This window comes from Folsomia candida, unplaced genomic scaffold (assembly GCF_002217175.1).
Source record: "Folsomia candida strain VU population unplaced genomic scaffold, ASM221717v1 Fcan01_Sc008, whole genome shotgun sequence".
NCBI lineage: Eukaryota > Metazoa > Arthropoda > Collembola > Entomobryomorpha > Isotomidae > Folsomia > Folsomia candida.
This window is the reverse complement of record NW_019091200.1, coordinates 1,651,468-1,675,971: the sequence shown is the minus strand read 5'-3', so window position 1 is coordinate 1,675,971 and position 24,504 is coordinate 1,651,468. Positions and strand designations below refer to the sequence as shown.

The 24,504-nt window shown below is 39.5% G+C and overlaps 3 protein-coding genes across 8 annotated transcripts; all 3 read right to left on the bottom strand.

The window, feature by feature from the left end:
• Positions 1–102: 102 nt before the first annotated feature.
• LOC110852997 (phospholipid hydroperoxide glutathione peroxidase-like) lies at positions 103–3,864 on the bottom strand. 5 transcript variants are annotated; one of them, XM_022101195.1, is made up of 7 exons: positions 3,696–3,864; positions 1,929–1,935; positions 1,622–1,740; positions 1,340–1,431; positions 1,240–1,275; positions 434–791; positions 103–377 (listed from the first exon to the last, which is right to left on the bottom strand). In XM_022101195.1, the coding sequence occupies exons 3-7, from the start codon at positions 1,667–1,669 to the stop codon at positions 339–341; spliced, it is 573 nt and encodes a 190-aa protein (XP_021956887.1). In that variant the 5' UTR covers positions 1,670–1,740; positions 1,929–1,935; positions 3,696–3,864; the 3' UTR covers positions 103–338. The 5 variants fall into 5 exon arrangements, with proteins under 5 accessions (XP_021956887.1, XP_035710576.1, XP_021956886.1 ...); XM_035854683.1 differs by lacking the exon at positions 1,929–1,935; XM_022101194.2 differs by lacking the exon at positions 3,696–3,864 and having other exon boundaries at positions 1,929–2,063.
• Positions 3,865–4,022: 158 nt separating this feature from the next.
• Positions 4,023–6,642, bottom strand: LOC110853172. Its single transcript, XM_035854682.1, has 5 exons — positions 6,527–6,642; positions 6,312–6,439; positions 6,190–6,242; positions 4,699–6,125; positions 4,023–4,464 (listed from the first exon to the last, which is right to left on the bottom strand). The coding sequence occupies exons 2-5, from the start codon at positions 6,423–6,425 to the stop codon at positions 4,202–4,204; spliced, it is 1,857 nt and encodes a 618-aa protein (XP_035710575.1). The 5' UTR covers positions 6,426–6,439; positions 6,527–6,642; the 3' UTR covers positions 4,023–4,201.
• Positions 6,643–7,592: 950 nt separating this feature from the next.
• LOC110853312 (transcription factor Sox-10) lies at positions 7,593–24,261 on the bottom strand. 2 transcript variants are annotated; one of them, XM_022101566.2, is made up of 6 exons: positions 23,627–24,261; positions 23,102–23,216; positions 14,727–14,876; positions 9,731–9,791; positions 9,565–9,668; positions 7,593–9,490 (listed from the first exon to the last, which is right to left on the bottom strand). In XM_022101566.2, exons 2-6 carry the CDS (start codon positions 23,164–23,166, stop codon positions 8,575–8,577), a joined length of 1,296 nt encoding a protein of 431 aa, XP_021957258.1. In that variant the 5' UTR covers positions 23,167–23,216; positions 23,627–24,261; the 3' UTR covers positions 7,593–8,574. The 2 variants fall into 2 exon arrangements, with proteins under 2 accessions (XP_021957258.1, XP_021957257.1); XM_022101565.2 differs by lacking the exons at positions 23,102–23,216; positions 23,627–24,261 and adding an exon at positions 15,302–16,756.
• Between the last annotated feature and the right edge of the window lie 243 nt (positions 24,262–24,504).

Below are 24,504 nucleotides of genomic sequence, written 5' to 3'. Positions count from 1 at the left end.
CATGATTCCTTTCAGTTATTTAAATCGAGACTCGTAAACTTCAAAAAATAGAAATGAGCTATAATTTTTAGCATGTTTCATCATCAGACAAAAGACAATTAATTCTTAAGTAGCCATTGATCCATTTATTTATTGCTTTCATTTCATCTTAACGAGGAATTACGTCAAATTGATATTCAACTAATGTGATTTCACAAAAAAATCAGCTCTACCTGGCCAACAAGATTGGTTTACAGAGTAAAGCATCATGCATGAATCTACAAAAGTTGATCACACCAATGATCACATAATTCCACCATATATAAATGTATTCTATTCTAAGGAGGTGGAGGTCATGATTATGAGGACATTAGTTTCTGGATATCTTTCTCCATTTCCTGCAAAAAAATATGGCTTAAAATTCAGTCCATCAACTTGTAATATATGGACTTACAATTGGATCCGTGGGGGGCCCAAACCGCTCAAGAGGTTTGCCCTTCTTGTCCACCAAGAACTTCGTAAAGTTCCACTTGATCGCGTCAATCCCAAAACTGCCCCCTTTCTGCGTCTTCAACCACTTCCAGAGGGGATGAGCATCGTTCCCGTTCACATTAATTTTGCTCGTCATGTCCCAAGTGACGTTGAACTTCTTGGCGAACTCCTTGATTTCCGCCTCCGTCCCGGGCTCCTGACCTCCAAACTGATTGCAGGGAAACCCCACGATTCTCAGGCCTTTCGACCCATCTGTAGGAGACGAGTATTTCTCATACAGGGCGGTCAACTGTTCATAGTTGACCTTGGTCTTGCCTCACCTTAAAGGAAGGGACACATCCAAAAGTTAAATACTTGCATAAAATGAAGGTCTTCCAGCGTATATATGCTCTCAGACTTTAACCAACCGATCAGTGTCAATTGAGCACAAATTTACATTATGTCATAATGTAAATTGTCATAAAATGTCATATGACATTTGCAAAATACACGATTTCCCAATGGGCACGTTTGGCAGGGATATTTGCATCCGAAGAGGAGAAAATGCACAGAAAATGTGCAGGTAAAGTGTAAAAAAATTGTCAAAGTTTTCTCCTCTTCGGATGCAAATTTCTCCACCAAACCATTTTGAGACTTTCCTTTGCAAACTTCAATGTAATTAAAGTTGTGATAGATTGACACTTAATTCGTCAAAATCTGTGAGTACATATTGGGAGACCTCCATTCAAGTAAAGAAATTCACTGAATTGCTGACAATTTAATACTCACTTGGAGGCAACGTTGACGATTATTAACGGATGATCCCTGCGCATTAATTAATCAATTAGTACCATGCTTTTTTTAGTTTTCTTTCGTATAGGAAACTCACTCAAATATTCTCATAGCTTGAGGATTTCCATCAATGTCCACATAGGCAAAATCGTAGACAGAAGACGCAGTTTTCCAGTTATCCCCCATGTCCTGCGTAAAAAATCATGGAAGAAAATATATAATAATCCCTTGTTCAACTATACATAATATTTGCGAAAGAAATTAGCAATTAATTAGTAAGTAGTGTTGCAGAAAGTTTGCAAAAAGTGTTATAGGCACCTCTACAGAGATACCAAAAATCTGCACACCAAACCGTCCGTGCAAATTTCAATTAAATTACCATATTGGATGGGGACACTGCCGAATTGCTGGAACACACAGACCCCATGTGGAGAGATTTCCCTGTTTCCTGTCTCCGAACTAGCACAGGTCCACAGACAGCTTTTTTACCCCAACCAACTAAGAAATGTCGCAGCAACATTTATTTGATAAGGTCAAGAAGATAAGTGATGATGAGCGACAAAAGCAATACGGAAGAGATGAAGATGAAGGGAATTGATAGATAAGCCCCAGAAAAGTAAAACAGAATTTTAGCAATCTTCAACCAGGTGGAATTCGTCTACTTCAAAATTCTGATTTTTTGTTACCTCGTTTCTGGAAGAAGAAAGAAAATTGTTGCGCAAAGAAAATAAATCCGTAATATTTTTCAGGGAAAGTCTGGACAACGTTATGACAATTATTTTCTGCAAAAATTGGTGGCGTTTCGCACTGCACTGCTCTGCTCCCATGCAAATACTGACTGACTCTGACTTGTGCAAATTCTTCGGTCTATGTAGATATGTGCTTGAATAAACACTGTCTAAAAGTAATACCCACCAATATGCGACTATACACCACTACAATACCTGAGCGAAGAATAATTGACCTTCGGAATGCATATTAATGGGACGCATGCTACTCAAAAGCGTCACTTTACTTGATGCTATCAAAGTTATCCAAATACATACATGGAAAAAGTGGAGCTTAATAATGATGACGAAACTCTAATATCTTCTCAGTCATCATGCAAATTATGACATAGGTACAAATGTATATTTACTTGCTGTATACTCCAGCCGATACTGCTTATGTAAATAAGTGGCGAAATGCATGTCCATTTTCCATTTTTGGTTGATTGAAAAAAAAACGGTTGAGATTTTGCGAAGTTAAATAATTCGCATGAATAAGAAAAAGGAGTATTATTGCAGAAATAATAAATAATTCTTTAAACATTGCTGTAAGTAAGCTCGGTCTAACCATGAACATAGCTTGCATACAATTTTCCACGTTTTTCACCATCGAATTTAGAATTTGCCATGATTTTTAGTTTGCATTTTGCCTTCCAAGAATAACTGCATGTATATGCGAAAGCTTGCAAAACAATAAATATTTATGTCCTCTGACGCCGATTCAAACTCTACAAACAATAAAACTTTCCCTGTGGTCAGTCTGCTCATAAATAGAAACAACCGCAGTAATAGCACGGACTAAATGCTAATTGCAACCCCCTCTTTTAGGAGGGCATTACCTTTTATTAATGCTGTCCTTTCCAATAATTTATGCATACTGTATCGACCAATAATTGATTTATGTTCCGTGACTTTTACGCTTGGTGAAAGCAACAACCATTTCATGTCGGATGGTTGAGCCAATCATCAATTATTAAATTAATGATTTATTTATCACGAATTAAACCGGTGCAGTTTTACTTTACCCTTTATGACTGTCAGTTCAAGAATTCAGTTTAAAGTTGCGTTTTATATTTGGTGCATACATAATTCATGAGCTGAAAATTGGTAAGGATGGTGAAAGCGAGGAGAGACAAATGTCAATCAATAGCACACCAGTTGACGGTTTAGAGTGGAGCAGGTGGATAAAATTGAGAAAAGTCGATAAAATAAATTGATAAGAAAAAGACAAATATCTGCCAGACTGATAAATAGGAAACCGAATAAATAAACCGAAAAGGTAAACAACTCGGTTTCGAGTTCGAACTATGAATTTAAAACCGGGCAGAAACTAAAATTGACATTTGTAATATTTACACACCCTTTCCAAGTTTTTTTTTATCTGATCGAAGTATTAAATGTATTTTACTCTGGCAGAAATTAAAATCGGCATTTTGAAGGTACCCCATTTTCCAAGTTTTTTTTATCTGATCGTTAAAACAAAATATTAAACCGAAAAGTGATCAAAGCTTAATCGAGGGAAGAATTTACGATGAAAATGTCGCAAAATTTGCGTCGTCACTCTTAAATTGCAGAGAAGAAATGTTGTAAAAAAAGTTGGAATTTCTTGATTCTTCTAATTTCTACTGATATGCTATGCTAGGCTAGACCTATTTAAAGACAAAAAAACGAATTCAACAAACTTACGTGTTTAATGAAGTGTCCGGTTTTAGCTTCAGCTTTGTCTTCTTCTTTTATTGTGATCACACTTTTGCAAGATTTTGCTAACTTATTGTCTCAAAATTGTCAAATCATGATTGCACGTGATGTATGTAGCTGCATAAACGAAAGTGACCTTCAATGCAATCTGAGAATTGTGTTGGTCTTTTTCCTCGCGTAAAATCATTGCAACTTTTTTTTAGACTGGTTCCCCCGACTTGGATCGTTCCCATAATATCAATCCTAAAATGTAAACCTTTGCCGTCACACAGCGAAATTCTGAAAATAATGTGATAAATTATAAGATCAGATATGTCCAATACTGCAAAATTGTATACAATACAATCTCATTTATTTCAATCTTAATGCCAAACATGATAAATAACTAGGTTCAGATTAGTAAAAGATGTAAATTAGATTTACAATCGGGAAATTTTTTTTACATAGCAGATATGTCAACCTTTATCTATCTACATACATAATGATAAGATAGCCTAACTGATATGCACTTCCCTCCCATTAAACTTCCCCCGAAGATAATCTACCATCTCGGGACTCGTAAATTGTAGAAAATTTTTGAGTCCTAAAAACTCGAGCGTGTTTCCTTTGACGTTGGCAATCGTCTTGATAGAAGTGTCGCTCACTTTCGAACTGCTGCGTGAAACGAGTTCCAACCTTTGCAAGGCGGAACATTGGCACACTCCGTGACAAATCAGGTCATCCGTCAAGTCTCCCGTCAACAGTAAATACTTCAAACCTGTCAAAAATACGGCAAAAATTGTGAAATTTATTTTTTAAATTGGGGATTTAATCAGTATTTCGTTTTTTGCGGGTTTGCTACATATATTTCTTGACCTGCAAAGCAAGAAGTGCAAGAAATATGCACCCCATCTAGAAAGTGATTTCTTGCGCCTTGCAAATGCAAGTCTTGCAGGTCAAAATAGTTGCAAGAAACCACTCTCTTTCCCTTATTTCTTAATTTTTAATGTACTTTTGAGATCAGTGATGTCACGGCGTCGTTTTTGCGTTGAAATCTCCTTATCACAGAATAGTTCGTCTTCCTTCATGGAAATTAGTGGTACTCGGGCAATAATCCCCCTCTCGGTAAATCCACCATACAGGATGGCCAGCTCCTCGAGGTTCGGCAGTGACGAGTAGATGTACTCCAGCAAGAAATCGTTGACCCAGTCGAGCGTCAATTTTCGCAAACTATTCCTTGGCATCATGGCCACCAGAGAGGTCACCATTTCCACTTTGCTCTCCTGATTCGCATGAATCTCCAACTCTTCAATTTTTGACAGTTTTGCAAAATCGTGACCTTTCAAACCCTCATCTTCCTCCATTTCCATCAGAACGACAATTAAAATTTTCAGTTTCTCAATATCCTGGGCAAAGTCGAGTCGTCCCTTCCACAAAATGAGGGCCATCGTGTCCAGTCGTGACAACGTGGGGAACCTGCTTGTTAATCGAAACCCATCCCGAAACGTGAGGACGACCGATTTCAACGTGTTTTCACAACATTTAAAAAAGTTGTAAAGATTTGTACATCCAATTTCTGGAGTGACAGTGAGTTGCAGGCTGCTAAAGGGGAGGCGCTTGGCAGTGAGTATCCTGAGGTCGGTGTTGGTCAGAAATGTGTCGATTTTTAGGACGGCCAGCTTGGAAAAGGGGGTGTCGCTAGTGATGATGCTTTCTAACAAAAGTCTGGCCGGATTGTGGACGGGGGACGTGAATTGGACGATGTTTGGGTAGTAAATCTCTTCAAGGTTGGGCGTCAGCTGGACGAGTTTTAAGAGGGGTTCGACCTGCAGAAAGGCGGACTTTGCATATTCGAAAGATTGCAAGTCTCTGACCGACAAGGTAACAATGATTCGTTTCAGTTTGACGAATTCCTCCTCCGCGTCGTCGTCCCCCAGAAAATCCCTCCGTTTCCAATTCTTCGTTATGCAGGCAGACTTTGAAATGTACTTGTTCGTGTGGTGGTGACGATGGGGTGTCGAAATTGGTGACGAGTTTAAAGATGAACACATCACAGGGAGTCTAAGCTCTTCCAAGAGGGGCAGTTCTCGTACCAGTTTTGTCACGTGGGTCAAGCTCCAAGTGAAGTTTTTGATCTCCAAGTATTTGATTTGTGGCAGTGCAGGGAGAAGGCCGAGGTGGATTAGAACCCGGATTAGAAGGGAAGGGTCCTCCCCCTCGATTATGAAACTTGTACATATTTTACTTATTCTTGGCAGTGATAGTGGAATAGGTACAGTTGTCGTACAGTCTTGATTTTCAGCTTCTTCGTGATGATTGTGTCGGCCCTTATATTTTTCCTCTTCGTCGGAAATGAAGGTAGCCAACTTGGACAGGTTTACTTTGCACGTGAGACGGAGAAAGTGCTGCAATTCGGCTTCCCAAGTTTTGCAGACGGATCTTCAAAAGTGAAAATTTTTCAGCTCAACAAACAAAAATGTGGCTTTGTGCAATTTCATTTTACCTGCATTTCTTTTGATGCCAAAATGATAAGTGTCCAAATATTCGGTTGAGAACCTATAATAATTGCAAATTTTGTGAGATATGTGACTTCAAATTTTGACCAGAAATTTATGAAAAGTTTACAGGTGGGAATAGAAGTGGATGCAATTCTTGTAGCGGAGTTGGTTTTATGCCCGTCTTATGAATTATCCAGTGTGTCGTCGGGGTCGTCTCATTACCGGATGGTAACAATGCCATTGGGACAAAAATCCCTGAAAAAAATCAAGTACGAAACGTCTCACATTTTCATACCAAGCTTACTGACACTTTTTGCAAAATCGTCATCTGTTTATACTCACCTGCACCTGCACACGTTGTTGTCTGCCTTCCTTTTCTCGGATCGGGTCTCCTCCTCGGACGACTACCCGGATGAGAGTCCCGGACCAGACTGGCCCGATAAGAATTGATGTGAAGGGTAAAAAGCGAATGAAAGTGTGCCGCAAAGAGAGAGATTGATCAGAAGAGTCAAGGATAATTCAGCCAAAAATAAAACGCATCAAATCCATCTTATCGCATTCAAGATGCTCATTAAATGTCACCCGGACCACAAGAAAGCTCTCACTCGCTCCTCACCAGGCGGATATGCACAGATGCAAATTAAATGGCCAAGATTTGTCACCTTCAATAATTTCCCAACGACGAAAAGTTTATCTGTTTATGTATCTGATCAAATTTTGAAATATGGATTCAATTCACTTTCGTTTCGCCAAATGATAAGTATAAACACATAAATATGATACGATAAGCACACATATCTATCTCTCGTAAAGTAAATGGAACTATGTCACGCCACTCATTCTCATGTCGTGCCCCACTTCCGCCGTCATAAAACATAACCACCACCACCGCCGCACACATAAAGGTTTTTTGAGGTTATTACTTGCTGCACTTTCAGATTCGTCTCATATTTCATGAGAAGAAAGCCGGCCGGCCTAATTCCGTAGAGAGTGAAAAGGTCATCACGTTATGTTTTACGTTATCAAGGTTTCTCTCGTATAAGTCTGACTTTTTATCTGCGAGAGAGAGACGACACCACCCCCACGAAACGTTCCCAGTGGCCGCGGAAGCGTGGACAGAGGGACAATGCCCCCACGGCAATGATCGATGTCCCCATCATCTGCCCATGTTATATAAACCCCGCCCTCCCCTATCCAACAATGTTAATGCCCCCACGCCTTCCGCGGCTACTGATTATCTGCCCCTGATACATTATGCATTAGACGACTAGACCACGTATAACAAATCCCCACACAAACAACAGCCGACGATGCGATAAATAAAATCGGCCTGCCTGCCACTCCACCCCAATTAAGAAAAAGACCTTCATTTCCTTCATTTCATGTGTCTAGAGAGCTAGAGATGCGATTTTGTTGCTGTGTTGCTCTTGTTTTATTAATAATGAATGAACACGAATTATTAAGTACAAAGCTTATTAGCAGAACAGAACAACACTTTCGATTGTCTCTAATTTAATGGTAATAAGTAATGGCTAACTTGATATTTTAATGGGTAAAGTTAGTTAATTAATGGTAATGGTGACATAATAAAATATTATTTTCACTGACACGTACATAAGTATGTAATATTTAATAATGATAATAATAGCGGAACAATATTAATACGAGTATCCATTTTCATTACGGATGATGATAAGAGACACGACACAACACGGCACAACCCAGGCAGACATACATAAACTGTACATGTATTAAATACAGGATAATATTTTCTTATACTAAATTATTTGTAGTGTGCTAAATTTAATTAGGAAAATGGAAACACGTATGAAAATCGACCTGCAAAAAAATCACGACTATATTTTTTTCCTAGAAAGCACAGCTACGACAGAAAATCATTTTACTCCCCATACAAAATTGTGAAGAAATTATACAAATTTTTTGAATTTTTTGACTTTTCTTCTGCAGGTCGATTTTCAAACGGGAAACATCATATTCATAGTGTAAATAGTAAATATCTTAAAATTGATTAGAATAGTAGATAAGTGATTATCTAGTTGGAGAATTATATGTATCACGGTTGTAAAAAGTTTTAAGGCACTTAAATTCCACGTTGTGATCATTAATTGTCATTCATCTTCGCTGTGATAAATCGTTGCATTTTCTGTAATAAAACTACATATACTATGTACATATTTACATATTATGTACCGTACACAGGTCGGCCTAACTTATTCATATGCCGACTATTTTTTATGGTACGCACTTTCTTTGTCCACCAACTAAAAACTAATTGTATAAAATATGTAACTAAAACTAGGCATAAAAGACGCGAGGGACACAAAATTTCATACAAATAAATTCCCTATAATTTAAATATTTACCCTTCCCTACAAATACCCACCATGAAAACCTCCCCAGTTTTCGACAAACCCACCCGGCGCAAAGTAATGTTGATAGTTGGAAGGGTGCACGTGCGGGTCGTGCATATAGGTCACGCCCGGATTCTGGAGCTGGAACTCGGTCGGCAATCCGTGATGGTGATGATGGGACGGGTAGTTGGGCAAACTCTCAGATTTAAACAAACCCTGCTGCTGCTCCCCTGCCGAATTTCCGTTCGAATCCAACTTCATACTCGTCAAGAGGATGGGATTCGTCGTGGCGGAGGAGGACGATCCGCTGGGGGTAGAAGGTCCCCCTCCAGACGATCCTAGACTGTGGCTCATCCCACCACCCCCTCCGCCGAGCTCCATTCCTCCCCCGTTGACCATGGTCCCCAGTCCGTGGTGGTTGTGGTGGTGGTGATTCGCACCACCGGAAGACCCCCCGCTTCCCGAAGAAGAAGGCGACGACTGGGCGAGGACGAGAGACGAGCCGGCCGAACTGGTCGAAGAGGGCGACGAGTACAACAAGGCTGCAGAAGACGACGACCCTCCCGACGACCCGGCCGAGCCGAGGGACCCGAGAGAGCTGGAGTAGTGATGGTGGTGGTTGGGGTGAGGGTGGTGGTGACTGTGGTGGCTGAAGCTGTGATGGCGCAAAGTGTTGTAGTGCTCCCAATCCGTCCCCACGATGGGGATTGGGGGAGAACTGTCCGAGTTGGGAGTTGTGTTTGAGTGCAGAATGGGTGACGAGGAGTGACCTCCTCCGGAGGGGGACTGATTCAAGTGTTTGGAGCTTCTCTTAGCAGCTTTTCCAGTGGGAGGGAGGGAGTTGTAGCCAGGTTCGATTTTCGGGGTGGTGGGTGGTGTGGGTGGAATGGGGGAGGGATTGCTCTGGTCGCAGGAGTCGGGACTTTTGGTAGATCTGAGAAGGGTAGAAAATCCGGTTAAAAAATAGTCAGGCATTGTTATCATACTTTGTATTGTATTGACACTCACCTAAAAACTACGGCAGAAGAGCAACTAACTTTCTCCAATTGTTTGTCAACCCGTTGCTTTCTCCTTCGTGGTTGGTACTTGTAGTCGGGGTGTTGTCGCTTGTGCTGCAAAATTTGAACAAAAATTATGCATAATTTGCAGCAATTATAAACCAATAGAAACCTACCTCACTCCGGAGTCGTTCCGCTTCCAAAATAAAGGGCCTTTTCTCCGTTTCGCTCAACAGTCTGAAAAAAATATAAAAAATCCATCAACACCAAATTCCTAGTGAGTCAAGCATACAGAAATTAATTGCACACAATATAATGTTACAGACTGACTAAGCGAATGAGTGCGTAGACCGGATCTCATCTCTCCCTCTTGAGAAAACACTTGACGAATAAAATGCCGTGCGACCATATTCATTTCATACTGACCATGTTTATTCAGAGAGGTGTTTCCCCTCTCATTGTCACTCAAGGGATGAAAAATAAATAAATAAATCTAGTTTGAACCCATCGGATGCCTGTTCACTCTAAAAACATTGCTGGGCGGGGTGGCAACTATACCCTCAGTTGATAATCAGAACATGATTGCCTACTTATTTTCCATAAGTGTGCAGTATCATTTTATGTGCTTGTGCATATCGTTTTTACCCCACAAATTGGGGTGATGATGACCCAACGCTAACCTATCTCATCGTCATCATTTCCATGATATTTGAGTCGTGTCGAGGCTGGAAATCGTCTCTCAACAGGTGTCACGGTGCAATATCTTGGAAGCGTAAATCATCAAGGAAATATGTATGGACAGTTTTTACATTTTTGTGTAGCTACTGCAAGTAGTAAAAATCTCGTAAAATCCGGAAATTATGGACAGATGAGCATAACACGATTTCATCTCAATTTTAAACGTTATTCGTGTAAACCACAATCTTCACCACGTGTAAACAATATAAAATCTCTCGCTGCTAAAATTGTCAATGTGTTAAAATTTTACTTTCCTGTTAAAAAATACTTTGTAATTTTGTGGCTTTGTTCTGTTTTTCGGGTGGTGATGAGCACCCACAAGACACGTACTTTACTTATTTGGTTTGATAATTTCGTGTTATTTCACCATTTCACAAACTAAACCAATTCACCCCAAAAGGCAACAAAGTTTTGTTATGCCTGTTTTAAGATGAGGTTTTCGAGGCTATTAAAAAACTTTAAAGTTTTAAAATGGGGACATATCGGGGCTAACTAGGCATCATAAAATCTCACTCCTTCTGCTCACTCTCCCCAATAAAAAGAAAGAAATAAGGCTCATCCCCACCCAGGCAGACCGATGTTCAGTTCCTCAGTGGCGGCGGAAGTTGGGGGGACATTGGAGGCAAAATACCTTATTAAAATACAGATTTTTGAGCTTGGTCTTCCAAGGGTTTCTAGGACTGTTACACCCCCAAAAAGACGAGAATTTTCATGGAGAAGGCAGCAGTCATACGAAAATAGAGATTTTGTGAAGAAATTAATGTCTTATCGTGGTCAAAATGCATTGTTTTCACGATTAAAACAAATAAATGTGGGACAGGAGGACTTATTAACAAGGACAAGATACGATTCAGGGGGGACAATATACCCTGTATCCGCCGGCAATGCAGATTCTCTCTCTCTCGAGAAGAAAATATCCCAAACCGGTAAAAACCCAGCAAACAAGAAATTGAGACACAACACAGATTAAGCAAAATTATGATAACACAAGACCCAATTAAAGTGCTAATTACATAATTCCAGTTAAAATATCATGCATGCAAAGCTCTTTCCAAAATTAACAACGTCGAAGTAGCAGGACGATAAAAACGTGTATGCCCATAAGGATAACTACATATGTAACTGCTTCTGTTTTGCAGTACAATTCGAGATTTATTACATCACATCTCCCCATTTGAATATCTAATTTGAATATGTGCGTACGTATGTGGAGGACCACACAGATATCGTGCACCCACTTTTCCCTTCATATCGTGTCCTGCTTATGGCTTATCCGAGGGAGAAATCGTGGAAAATCATCTCTCTCTGTCCGTCTGTTTCGTGTCACTCGTCACTTTCCTGTTGGAATCAACCCTAGATCTGAACTTTTTATTGCCACAGAACCCTGTGCTTTATGTACATCTTCGAATGGACATTTCACATATACCAAGACTGCCCCCGCTACTGAACTGAACGTCTTGCTGCTTTCCTCGAATCTCACCCTGAACCATTTCTCCAAACTTCCACAAAGATCCACAAAAACAACAATCACGACGAGAAAAATCTCATGTCATTACGAACCAACGAACGACTGCTTAATACTTAACTTTCTGGACATGTGGCCTACATAATACGGATCACATTCTAGAACAGTTGCATAATATTCTCGAAGCGAAAGGACCAATTGAACGACCGGCGGACGAGAAATTCTGCGAAACTGGGAATTTTACGGATTCTAAAAAATGTAAGACATGCCAGTAACCAACGAACTAACAAGTACTTATTGGAGGCATATTTGCTATTCGTATTGCGTACGGCTCCTTTGACGAAAATGTGTATTTTTGCAAAAAAAAGTCAAAATACGGCAGCAACAATGTTAACCACGGTCTCAATTTTCTCGTCGTGGGTGTTGTTTTTGTTGCTTCCTCCCTTTTCTCAACCCAACAAATATATAATGAAGTAAATTTTGCCAAATTATGAAATCTCATATTTCTCACAAGTCCAAAACAACGGAGACTTGACATTTTAAATAAATCTGCCGAAAACCAAAGCTAATCCGGCTTCCTTTCCTCCACTAATGACTAAGAACTTGATCATTGGCTGGTTAGTTTGCAATCTGCTTTTCGAGGAAAGATTCTCATTCACTGATTGTTCTTCCGAATTCATAATTGATGACTGACCCTGAAACAGGCAGAAGGGATGGATAGGGACGAGCCCGCAGGAAAAGGTGTCTTGCAGAGGATGACCACCCTCCGCTTTGCCAACTTGACCTTTCTCCAAAGCAATGGCACGGTTGGTGACCAAACTGCCTGCCTGATACGCAGCCAAGCCTATTTATCCATGTATATACGCAAATATACACACGAAGCACTACATATATACATGTTCATAATAGTACTTAATATATCACTCTCCACCGTTTTACACTGTCACACACACACATTTTACCATTGTTTTAAGGTAGAAGATGTACATGTGTGTCTCGTGGGTAATAAAGTCTCCTTGAAAAACCTGGACCTTGCTTCTTCCTAAGTGTCCCTCCCGGGGTGTGGTCATTTTTAGCGCTGCATGACTCAAGCAGCAAAAGAAGCAAAGTGACATTGAACTCATCAAGGGATTCATTCACAAAATGACCAACGAGTCTGCTCTGCCGAAAAATATCTCAAGAAGAAGACGACCTCATTCATGCCTCGTCGTGTGTGTGTGTGAGCCGAGGGACGGCCCAAAAGTGACACCACCACATATTTAGCAGCTCCATGAAGCAGTAAAACAAAGTAAAATGGGGAGAAAAATGCATTAAAGCGGAAAGTTGTAAATTTGATGAGTGTCTTTTATTCCAGCCCAACAGCATCCTTTTCCTCCTACAAATGGTCCTCCTCATCCCAGCCAGCAAAATATATACACATATGTACATGATGTGATGATTTTAGGTAGATTGACCCTAAAATTGTGTCCACGCCGTGCCCACCAAGCACTTTCCTTCGTTGTGAAACACTAATAAAATAAAATATAAATATAACTGGAGACATATATTTTGTGTCTTTTTATCTTTATCTCGCTCCTTCTTTCGATTGGGCCCAATAACTCACTCGCCATGTAAAACTTTCATGGCATCCTTAATTTTTTGTACATCCATCCATCAGCCCAGCACAAAATACCTTCATCTTCCCACACTTTGCCCAAGTACCTCAAGGTGTAACCTTATCATCATCACTGCACAAATACTACAGCGCCACAAACAAATTACGCTGATAACGCGTCACCTCCTCCACGTGCATTTTACTTACTTATTGATTTATTGACAACAACATCGTGCGATATGTACGAAGATGATGACGATGATGATTCAGATATTTATTTCATTTTTGTCCATGTCAACTAAACCCAGAAACGTATTGCTTGCCATGTGTGACTTGTAGTTATCAAAGAATTGGACGACGACGACGCAGTTACACAAATTATCATCAAATAAAACCAAGCCTAAATACATACATCACTCGTAATAACTTAATAATTAAGTCAACTGCAGCAGCAAGATGAAGGAAGTAATGTACAAAATGCTGCATGGAATGGAACGGATTGTGGTGGTGTGGTGTGGTGGGTGCTCTTATCTCAGGATAAGGGAGGGAGGAGGTGATAAGAGAAATACGCGGGTCAGTGGATTGGATTGGATAACCGTGGTAAGAAGATGTGCCCTACTAAATTGTATGTATGATCCTGTGACATGTGGAGTGGAGTGGATTTTACCATCTTTTAATGTACAACGCAAAATGCACCAAATTAAATAAACTACCTCGATCGATACATATTTATTTATTTATTATGCAATGCAGCTCGTACTAATAAAATAACGATGTGTTTTCTCAGCTTAATAAAAACACTGCGTGCGTAATAAAATGGGAAATTGGGATGTTATGTCATTTAACTTTTCTGGTTGATGGTGGCTTTATCGCTTTATTTTTACTGTGTTCGACGTCTTTCCAAATATGTGAGTGAGTAAGTTTGCCTTGAAAATGTGTGACATGTTTCCTTTCGTCAATGTGGACAGGAGGGACCTTGGAAGACATTAAGTATTCCATCATAAATAGTGAAGGGGGCACTTAACAGGCTAAATAATAAATATGTGACCGACAATGGAGATGTTCCAATGTGCAGGTTTGGCAGAGATATTTGCATCCGAAGTGGAGAAAGTTGACAAATTTTTACACTTTCTAAATTTACTGGGCGTTTTCTCCTCTTCGCTGCCAAACGTGTCCATTTGGGAGATATGTCTTTAGCAAGGTTCATACTAATTAAATTTGTGAGCTATTGACACTAATTTTGTCAAAATCGGAGACCTTCATTTTAAGCTAAACCCAGAATGACGCCTGGGATAGAAAGTTTTTGGCAAAATCGGAACAAAAATAACTAATTTTTGTCCTGTTTGATATGAGATGAGATGATAAGTTTTCTTACCTCCACAATTTGCCAAGACTTTTGCTCAATTCTGCATTGTGAAGTTGAGGGTATTGTTCCGCGAGGCGACGCCGGGCAGCTTTCGCCCAAACCATAAACGCGTTCATGGGACGTTTGACGTGTCCATTGGCTGGATTCGACTGCGACGATCTGCACAAATTAGAAAAAAATGTATTTAAGCAAAACGGAGAATGATTTGAGAAAGTCGAAATCAAATAAACTAATCCTAAGAATTTATTACAGTAAATCATGCTGTCTCAATTTCCCCAACTTTCACCATGCCTTTAATTGCATGTATTATTTAGCAGGAGAAAATGCAAAATTATGCGAATGATTTTTGCATATTTAGTTCTTTACTAAATAAAAGTGATCATCAATTTTATCATCCACATCGAAAGGACTAGCTTATCGATGATTAGCTGTTTTCCACGAAATTAATCGAATGACGGCCCTTAACACGTGAATAAACGTCGCATTTATCCCGATGAAAGACGTATCATGAAAAACACAATTGCCTTCCGCTAATTAAGACATTTCGCTTAACAAAATTCACCCCTGCCGATAAGCATACTCACTTTTTCGTATTGGACACAACAGACCAGTCGTAACCCTGCAGCACTTTTGCAGCCGCCTTATCAATCTCCGCTAAACTGGCGTCGTTATCATGTTCTTCTGGTTCCTCCGGTGAGGAAGAAATCGTCATCTTATCCATCGCAATAAGATAACCACCCCAAACAAACAAACAACAACCTTCTCTATCAAAGGTATTTAGTTTCTTAATTAATCCCACAATTAATCAGATTTTCACTTTCGTCTTATTCACAAAGGTCAGTTATCTTAATTATCCAGTCCTCGCGTGGACAGGTTAACAAGGCGAACGTTGTCTCACTCACTCACTTGTGTCAAGCGAATATACGAATACAATCGCAATCTTTGTCTCAATTTTTGACGCAAAAGAAGTCGTTGGAACGTGACTCTCTCTCAAGAAGAAGAAGGAGCGCACTATAGTCGAATCAATTGAGAATGAGGATAGATTATCACACGAGTCAAATTACACTGCATTAAGTAAATCCAAATGTAAATACACTTTTATTCAGCAGCTTAAGCTCATTGATAAAGATGAAGATGAAGAAAAAAAACGGAGATAACTTTCTCCTCGGTATTTTATTTCGTATTATGTATCCCTCAAAAAACTAGTGTTAGTTAAATGATGATTACTTATATACGACGAGGTGAACATACGAGAGATCAAGTTTATTATATTTAGAAAAAAATATTGGAGGAATCATCAAATTACTTAATAAGACGATGATTCTCTTTGATTTGTCGTAGTAAGTGTTTTTATTATTATTTATTATAGTGTGTATACGATATAGCACGAAGTTTATATATGTACATAAGTACTTATCTTCTTCATGTCAGTCACTGGATCGTTTAATATTTTTTTTTCTCTTTGATATTCAATCAAGTTGGTCTCTCTCTGTGAATTAAATTTTGAGTCTCGATGATCTTGCTTTTGAGTCAAAGGTGTACGTACGTATGTTTGTGAGTGAGTATAAAATGACGACGATAAGTACGTGGAGATAAGTATGAGATGGAGAAAAATGTTCTAGGTTTGGCTCTGGTGGTGGTGATGATAAGTGAGAAAGACGACGACGAGGAGGAGATGGTTGTGATAGCAGGGAACCCTGTTTAATGAATGAGTCTCATTCACCCCTGTTCCATCCGTATAAATATATACACATTTTCGGCCAAGACGACGACCAAGATATTGCTGCGAGAAGAAGAACCCATAAGACGCTGCTGGGAAGAATGTGTGGTGTGGAATACGTACGAAAGTTGACTTAAGGTTTCCTTTCGTGAGTTATCCGTCCGTATGTAATACGACGAGTTGTGCAGCATCATTCCATGATTTCGGTAGGTATGTGGACATATGTAGCATGGATGGACGAATGTATGTGCATATGGATGAGGTCGACTAAGGAGATAAACTGTTAAGTAAGAAACCAACAACCCCTATGCAACACGATGTTATCAAGGGATGATGATAACCCGCTACGTAGATATCAGAGAGAATAAATTTTTCGTCGGGTTGGAATTTGGGAACTTTTAATAAGTTTGAGTAAGAGGTGGAAATTCCGATAGCGAAGAAGTACGCATTTTTGGCATAATTGAATCCTTGTCAAGTATTTAAGAGACGATAATTACATAATTTGCGTAGTACAAACTTTTCAAAATTGGAAAGAAGAAGAAATGTATCCTGATTTTGTACGCTTTTTAGCCGCGTTTTGTTATTAGTTGTCGCATTGTCGCTGTTTTTGTGTTCGCCTTCTTGGCGGAGTCACCAACGTAAACTCCGCCCTCGGAGGAATAAGAAGTTGTAGACTACAAGCTTTTACCAAGTCTTTCACACTTGCTAATTTCGACATACATGAGTCGAGAAACGGAAAGAGAAAGGTGTCCGTGTACATATTTAGTTAAGAATTGAGGTGTATGTACATACGAGATCGTGGGGAAAGTGAGACTCGTACTCGATTTGAGACGAGAAAAATGAGATTGCATTCATCACCAAGGAATGAAATGAGACATAATAATTTTACAGAATGTATCACAAAAATTAGTCATCTTCCTTCACAATGATTGCAATTTTAAGTAGATCAATGCTCAGCCCAACCCTTGATAACCAAATAAGTAAGTAATTTTTGCAACCGTCAGCTGCCCCTCTTTCATTAAGGATAAGCAGGGGCAGCTTGGAAAAACAACATGAAAATTAATACAAAAACTGTTGATGTCCTTTTACACAGAAAAAACACGACGAGATATGTAAATAAAGTGCAAGTGCGAAACTCATTGGCCTAAAAAAAGTTGCAAGTTTTGCATTTTCTTATCATCTTTGTCCCCTCGCATCTCTCTTTGTTTTCACGCAATTATTTAAGGATTTTGGTGGTATTTTAGTGTAGCATCCAATAAGAAGACCTTGGAGAAGGATGTGTCGTGTGTAATTAATTATCTAATTCGCAGATTCGCCACAATTCCCATTGACGCTGCATCTCTCGTTGAACAGAAATAGATAAATTCGGCGAGACTGGCATGAGCCAGATTTAATAAATAAATAATTTAAATAAATAATGGAATTGCGACTGTCTGCGGAATCTTCTTCTTGAATAAATGCATGGCTACATACCAACAAAACACCGAAATCCACATAATCCCGTCGTGGCAGGAGGAAGAAAACATTTAACCCGTGTAAAAAACAGCGTCTCATCTCTTAAAGTCTGTAGTAAATACGTGGAAGGAAAGATTGGCTAACTGACATATCCGCGGCGAGATGAAAGGCTCCGCTCATGTAAACATGATCCCCGAATTTTTGCCAATTCATTCAATGTACAACAAGATTCAAATATTTCCAACCCTTCTTCTTCATTCCACTCCACTTTTCCCAAGCTCGCCTATTCCGTCCGATGGGTCTCGTAATCCAAAATCAACCCCCAACTTTGATCATGTTCGATATTGTGCATTTCAAAAGTTCTCCCAGCAGCAGGGTGCTCCCTGTTATCGAGAGAGTCGGAATGCCCTGGTCATTCCGGTGGTGGTGGAGGTGCTGGTGCCCCTCCTAAATACAGATCAAGGTAGGAAATTTGCCTCTATCAGGTAACAACTCTCCCTTTTCCGCAATCGGATGACCTGCCGATCGTCTTTATCATTTGTGACTGGTCAAGGAAGGGTCACAAAATTTAACAAATTTCCTTCGGGGTCAGGGACATTAATAATGTGACTATTGAGAATAGTCTCAATTTTTCCCCATGATTTTGTACATACGATCGACCGTCTTAAGTTTAAAATACGCATAAATGAGCACATTAAGACATAAATTTTAAAAACTGTAGATTTCGAATCTTTCATAATTTCGCCTAATGTGCGTGTATTTACATAAATATTCTCAAAATGCAGATACCGATCTTATCTCGAGATGAGATGGAGGATAGCATAACATTAATATTTAGAACGGTGGTGGTTTTTGGTGAATGCCCCAACCAACCCTTTCGTTTCGCCACCCTACGAATTTATTTTATTGCTTTGTTTTCTTAAATGATGCCGAGATGACTTTCATTATTCTTTGGTTTGGTTCGCCGTGTAATATTATTATTATTTATTATTATATGCGTACAAAGTCAGTCGGATGTCAATTCAATCCACGACGAGAGGAAGAACTCCGTGTGAGAGATATTACGGACAAATATGGAATGGCATAGCTCATCCTCAAATGATTGACTGACATGCTCATAAATGCCTGCTAAATCAATTTAATGATGATAAGTCACTTTCGAGATGAGTGGTCATTTTAAATCAAATATATTTACAATTTCTTTCGCTGCTGCATGGGTTGATTCTTGAGATTCCACAAGATTACCGTCGTCGTCAGGAATGATCAGACGTGTTCATTTCAAACCGAAATCTTATCGCATATTTCATTTATTATTCAATCCCAAAATTTGCTACATTCTGTGATCCAGTGTTTCGTTTCTTGCGGGTTTGCCACATTTCTTGCAATGCAAAGAAACGCAAGAAATTGGGAGAAAGTGCCAGAAATATGCGCAATCTAGCCATGCGACTTATGAAATATTGCGGGGTTTCTTGCGCCTTGCATTTCTTGCAGGCCAAAATAGCTGCAAAAACCGCTGTCTTGCCATTATTTCTTGCACTGCAAAGAAAAAAATGCAAGAAATCCGAGGTGGAAGAAACTGCAAGAAATATGCGCTATCTTGCCACGCGACTTATGCAGTACAGCGGAGGGGCGTAGTTTGCTTGCACCTTAGGTCAAAATATGTAGCTGCAAGAAACCACTTTATTGCCGTTATTTCTTTCAAGTGGTTATCTACGTGCACCCGAAACACAGTTCTGATCCCTACACAAAACTGGATGGATGGGAAACGAGACAAAATGCCGATCACCCCGCAAAATGTATCAGTTACGCAATAAACAACAAATTGGAGACAGCAGTCATTCCGGGAATGTATCAGCAGAGACGCCCACCACGTTGACAGTGAGTACGGTGACGGTGGCCCCGTCGGCTGCCCGACAGTCAAAAGACGGGCATCACGTTACCAAAGGGGCCTCCCCTTCGGCGGTGCTTTCATGTGGCGAGGAGATGACCTAATTCCGAGTCACCCGTGACTAACGGGCTTCACGTTAATTGCTCCGAGACATGCCCATCCATAGCTTTCCGCACGTCACGTCCACATCAAACCAAACCAACGGAGCGAACAATAATAACCATAACCACGTTCCCATTCCCATACTTCACGACCCATCTTTCTCTTAAGGGTGCCAAATCAAACGGATTAATGAAGCAGGGGAAGAAAAATCTGGTCTCCGCGTTTGGAAAGTTCTGGAAAAAAACATTTGGTCACAAAAGTAGTCCTTTAAAACCCACATTTCTGACTTTGTTTGCATTTCGAGTGTAATCCTGGACCACAAAAATACCACAAAGTTGCTTTCGGGTTATAAAATTACCCAAATTTACATATTTACCTATCCCAAGACAAAAAGTTTACGAAATCCCATCAGCAAACAATTAAAAAAGTATGTTTACTTATTTAAATTCCATTCCATCCCCAAATGTTTAGGGTAGAAATAAGCAATTTGGGCTGAAAAAGTAGCCACGCCACGCCACGCCACGCCACGAAAACGTGACATTGGGGTTATCTGTGTAAATAAGTACCTTATTGTCTTTAACTTATATATCTATTTGGTGATAAAATCTGCTAAAATTAGCCCAATTTTTGTTTCTCGAGAATTTATGTCCCCTGTTTTAATACCAAATGTACACATAAGTAAACATGAAAATTCATTCATTTCACCGTCGTTGCAATCTGAAGTTTATTAGAAAATTCTATATTCGTTTGACAGGTCAGAAATCAAACCACCACAAAATTTCTGATAAGGACTCTACATGCATAAAAGTAAGGAGCGTATAGAAAGGGTTGTCAGCACTTAAATAAATTGCTGCTGGAGGAAATGTGCGAAGAAAGCCTCCCAAAATATGAATATGCATAATGAGATCTCAATAATATATGAGCGTACACTTTGACCTACGTTATCTCATGGTCGTTCGTTACCACACGACGACGACGACGACACAAACTTAAGATTACTGTGGGCAACTTGCTGCGCAGCAGATTTTCATATGTTTTAGCAAGCGATTAAAATATGGGGATAATTATAAATTTCCTATATTTCGTACAGTTTACACTTCGACGTAGAATATACGTAATGTGCTACAAGATACGCCAACAAGTATCAAATCGACAGAATAAGTAATTTATTTCCTATATTTCGTACCATCACCATCATCGTCTCGCACAATTTGCATTTCGACGACGACGCAGAATTTAATGTGCTGTGCTACAAGATACGCCATAAGTACTTATCAATATTTTATAATTTTTAATCACAATTAAAATGTTTTCCTGGTCAAGTGACAGCATTTCTTATCATTTGTACATACATAACCCGTGCAGAACTATAGGCGCATAAATATGTACATCGTTGAGCAGGATTGCTATGAATGCCAACTATTATATTCTCTACTGCCTAAAACTTTCATGATCATCATAGTCGTCATCTCACTTATTTGGGTTTGGTTTTTGTGGTGGTGCGATGCGATTCATGGTTAAAAGCCTATCGAGCAACTTCCTGCTTAACCCTTTCTCTCATCAACGACTTGGACCACGACGGGGGTTACTTTTCTGTTGACACAGACTAAAATTAGGCAGCAAAGCCGTATTTGTTTGTCATCCAAGCGTTAAAATTGTCTCCGAATTACAGAAAGTCTCACAGGTGAGTCATCCTACACTTTTTAAATGAATGGTTCCTTGTTGTCGGTCGTTTTAAGGGCATCCCTGCTTGAGTGCTACCTCGTGGTCGTCAATCGTGAAAAGTGGAATGAATGGAAAATGGACAGCCTGACAACAATGTGACGGACGGTCAATGATTCCGACCACATGAAGAGAGAGACTCGCTCTTTGTTGGGCATTAATTATTTCTAAAAATGGCAACACTTTGTATGCCTTTTAAATAAAACGTCCTATTTTTGTACACGGAATGAACGGGGTGTGATGAATCATATTTTTTTTCCTGTGACATTATTATTATCCGTCTCAAATGGTGGACGAGGCGAGAATGAGACACGAGCATGAAGTGAACCTATTAATGTCATCAATATTTATAGCGTATGTAATACATTTACATAACTTTGCCTTGATTCAAGAAGGCACGTCAATGAATTGCGAAATTACGATAACACACGCCCAGAAAAAAAGAAAGAGAGAGAAGGATTTCATATTTTGCAATATTTTAATATAGCGAAAATTATGTAGGTATAAATGGGAAACTTTGCAAAATCCATTTCGAAAATATTTAATTAAATACGTTTCGTAATAAATATAATTTTGTTTTTCTACTTATTAAAATAAATGACGAGTCGAATTTAATTCTGCCGAATAACACGGCGTCTCGTCAACTACATATTTATCAATTTTGTAATCGCTTTTAGTTATAAATATGAGTGACAGCTTTTTGGTTTTGCTTGGTCTGTGTCACGACTAGACACACTTTGTATTTACGAACGAAGGTTCTCATGGATGATATTTATGTCTGAGATGAGATGGGCATCTCTCTTCGTGGCTAAGATTTTGCGTGGATTGGGTTTTATAAGTACATACATAGTTTGCATATGCTTGTTTATAGCGACCTTTGTAAATTGGCGACATGACATTTTATCCTGCGAGCGAACTGCGTGGTTAAGAGTTAACATTTTGAACTCTCTGCCAGTCAGTTATTATTTAGTTGATAAAATTTTAATATGGTCACATGCAGATAAGTGAGTAGCAATTCATACAATTTGCTAAAATCCTTTGGTGTGTGTACAGTTAGAGTTGTAGTTTTGGTCATGTCCAGTCCAGGGGGTATTTATGGCATGTTCATGTTCTTTATACCAAGGGAATATTTCCCATGCCAAAATTTCAAAGATCGAAACTGTTGAAATTTTGACGTGTCGGTCTTAGACGTATTTATGGCAGAGATTGGCAGTTATTTATGGCAAGTCAAAGTCCAAAATTGTCCAAATTGGAGTAAGATGATAGATTTTTGACTTGGGAAAAGGTTTGATTCTGCTAATTGTTTCACTCTTTCGTTACGTCCGTTTATTAAATACTTCGATGCCCTGCCCATTGTACAACTCTATGGATTTGGAATGGATTTGGTCCCAAATTGAAACTATTAATGCTTCACTTATGACGATATATCAGTAATTAATATAAATTGGAAACTGTGGGCTTATCCTAAGTAAAACTACGTAAGAGAAAGATACATACCCAATGACGTCAATAACGTCCATTTCGGAAATGTCGGCTTCCTCGAGGTCCATTTCTCCAATCATTTTCGTCCCCAATTTTTTGTTCCTCTTTTTTTATTTTTTAGAAATTTCTTCTGTAAAAAATGCACAATTAACACGTGAGATTTCATTTTATTTACATTCCACTTCCGGAAGCGGGTTGACAGCCGGAATGATATACGGGAGTAGAATTAAACGATCCAGAAATCAAAAAGGGTTTAAAACCTTGTCGTCATCTCATACATAAATAAATACGCACTGAATTGCGGATCCTTGCTGCCGAACAGTGGCCGCGGAAGCGTGGGGACAGGAGGACAATATCCCCACGGTTATCGATGCCCTCATAGTCTGCCCATGTTATGTTAACCCCTCCCTCCCCTATCCTACAATGCTAACGTCCTCAGATGTCCCCACAGCTTCCGTGGCCACTGCTGCCGAGGACCCACTGCTACGTACATACTTTTTCTAATTTATGTAAAACCTAATAAAGATAAAAATCACTTACGCTTCAATTATTCCGCTGCATGGACAAGTTTCCTAATTTTCGCTGCATTCAATTAAATCCTCAATGTGATCATTACGCTGATGCATATTTACATATGTAACGTTCCTTCCTTGACTCTGAATCCTTAAGGGTCGACGAAATCGTGGTGGTGAGCATGTTATGCTCACGATGATGACTTTTATTAGTTCAGACACTACTTTAGTATGAACCCTTTTAAAAAACTGGAGCAGTGAGACACAAGTTTTTTTCCCTCAGATTTTCAGACTGTCAGACTTCTCTAATTTATGTCCGAAATGATTAGTGGATCGTGATGGCACATTCATATTATTCCGTCGCAAGAAGACGAAGAAGATACGACGGGACGGGAAATTTAGCTCGGAATTTGTCGCAATTAAACAATCTCTGCTCCGTCGTCGCATTTGCTGCTCCTCTTTTTCATGGATCATCTTCTTCCAGCCGGCGTCATTTCAGGCAGATCGTCTCACCAAACTACTAATAACCGCTCTCAAATCTCGTATTTACATGTGTACTACCCGCCGACTCGAAATCAATACCCTTCTCCAAATGTGGTCCAATTAAGCAGAAATAATTTCACTTTCTTCTTCTCCAGAAGTACCGAAAAGTTGACTGGGTTGCAGAAGACGTTCTTCGTCTAGTTACCAGTCTATTATTGAACATTTGCTCAGATTTTTATGGCGTAGGTGGTACGGAGCACAACAAGTGGTCGGATCCACTCAACATACGGGGTCACCCAGCAGCCAGCCGATATATTTATACCGGCGAATATGTAACGTACGTAATAGCCGTGTCACATTATCATCATCTCTGTATAAATATATGTCATATGTACGTAGGCTGGAGGATTCTGTCCACATTTC

Coding starts and splice junctions, on each gene's coding strand:
- LOC110853312 (XM_022101565.2), bottom strand. CDS start 15,438: ATGGATAAGATGACGATTTCTTCCTCACCGGAGGAACCAGAAGAACAT. Junction 9,669..9,730: donor CGGAACGACTCCGGAGTGAG/GTAGGTTTCTAT, acceptor CAAATTTTGCAG/CACAAGCGACAACACCCCGA. Junction 9,491..9,564: donor TCTTCTGCCGTAGTTTTTAG/GTGAGTGTCAAT, acceptor TACCCTTCTCAG/ATCTACCAAAAGTCCCGACT.
- LOC110853172 (XM_035854682.1), bottom strand. CDS start 6,425: ATGGCATTGTTACCATCCGGTAATGAGACGACCCCGACGACACACTGG. Junction 6,126..6,189: donor TGGCATCAAAAGAAATGCAG/GTAAAATGAAAT, acceptor TCACTTTTGAAG/ATCCGTCTGCAAAACTTGGG. Junction 4,465..4,698: donor TGACATCACTGATCTCAAAA/GTACATTAAAAA, acceptor TATTTTTGACAG/GTTTGAAGTATTTACTGTTG.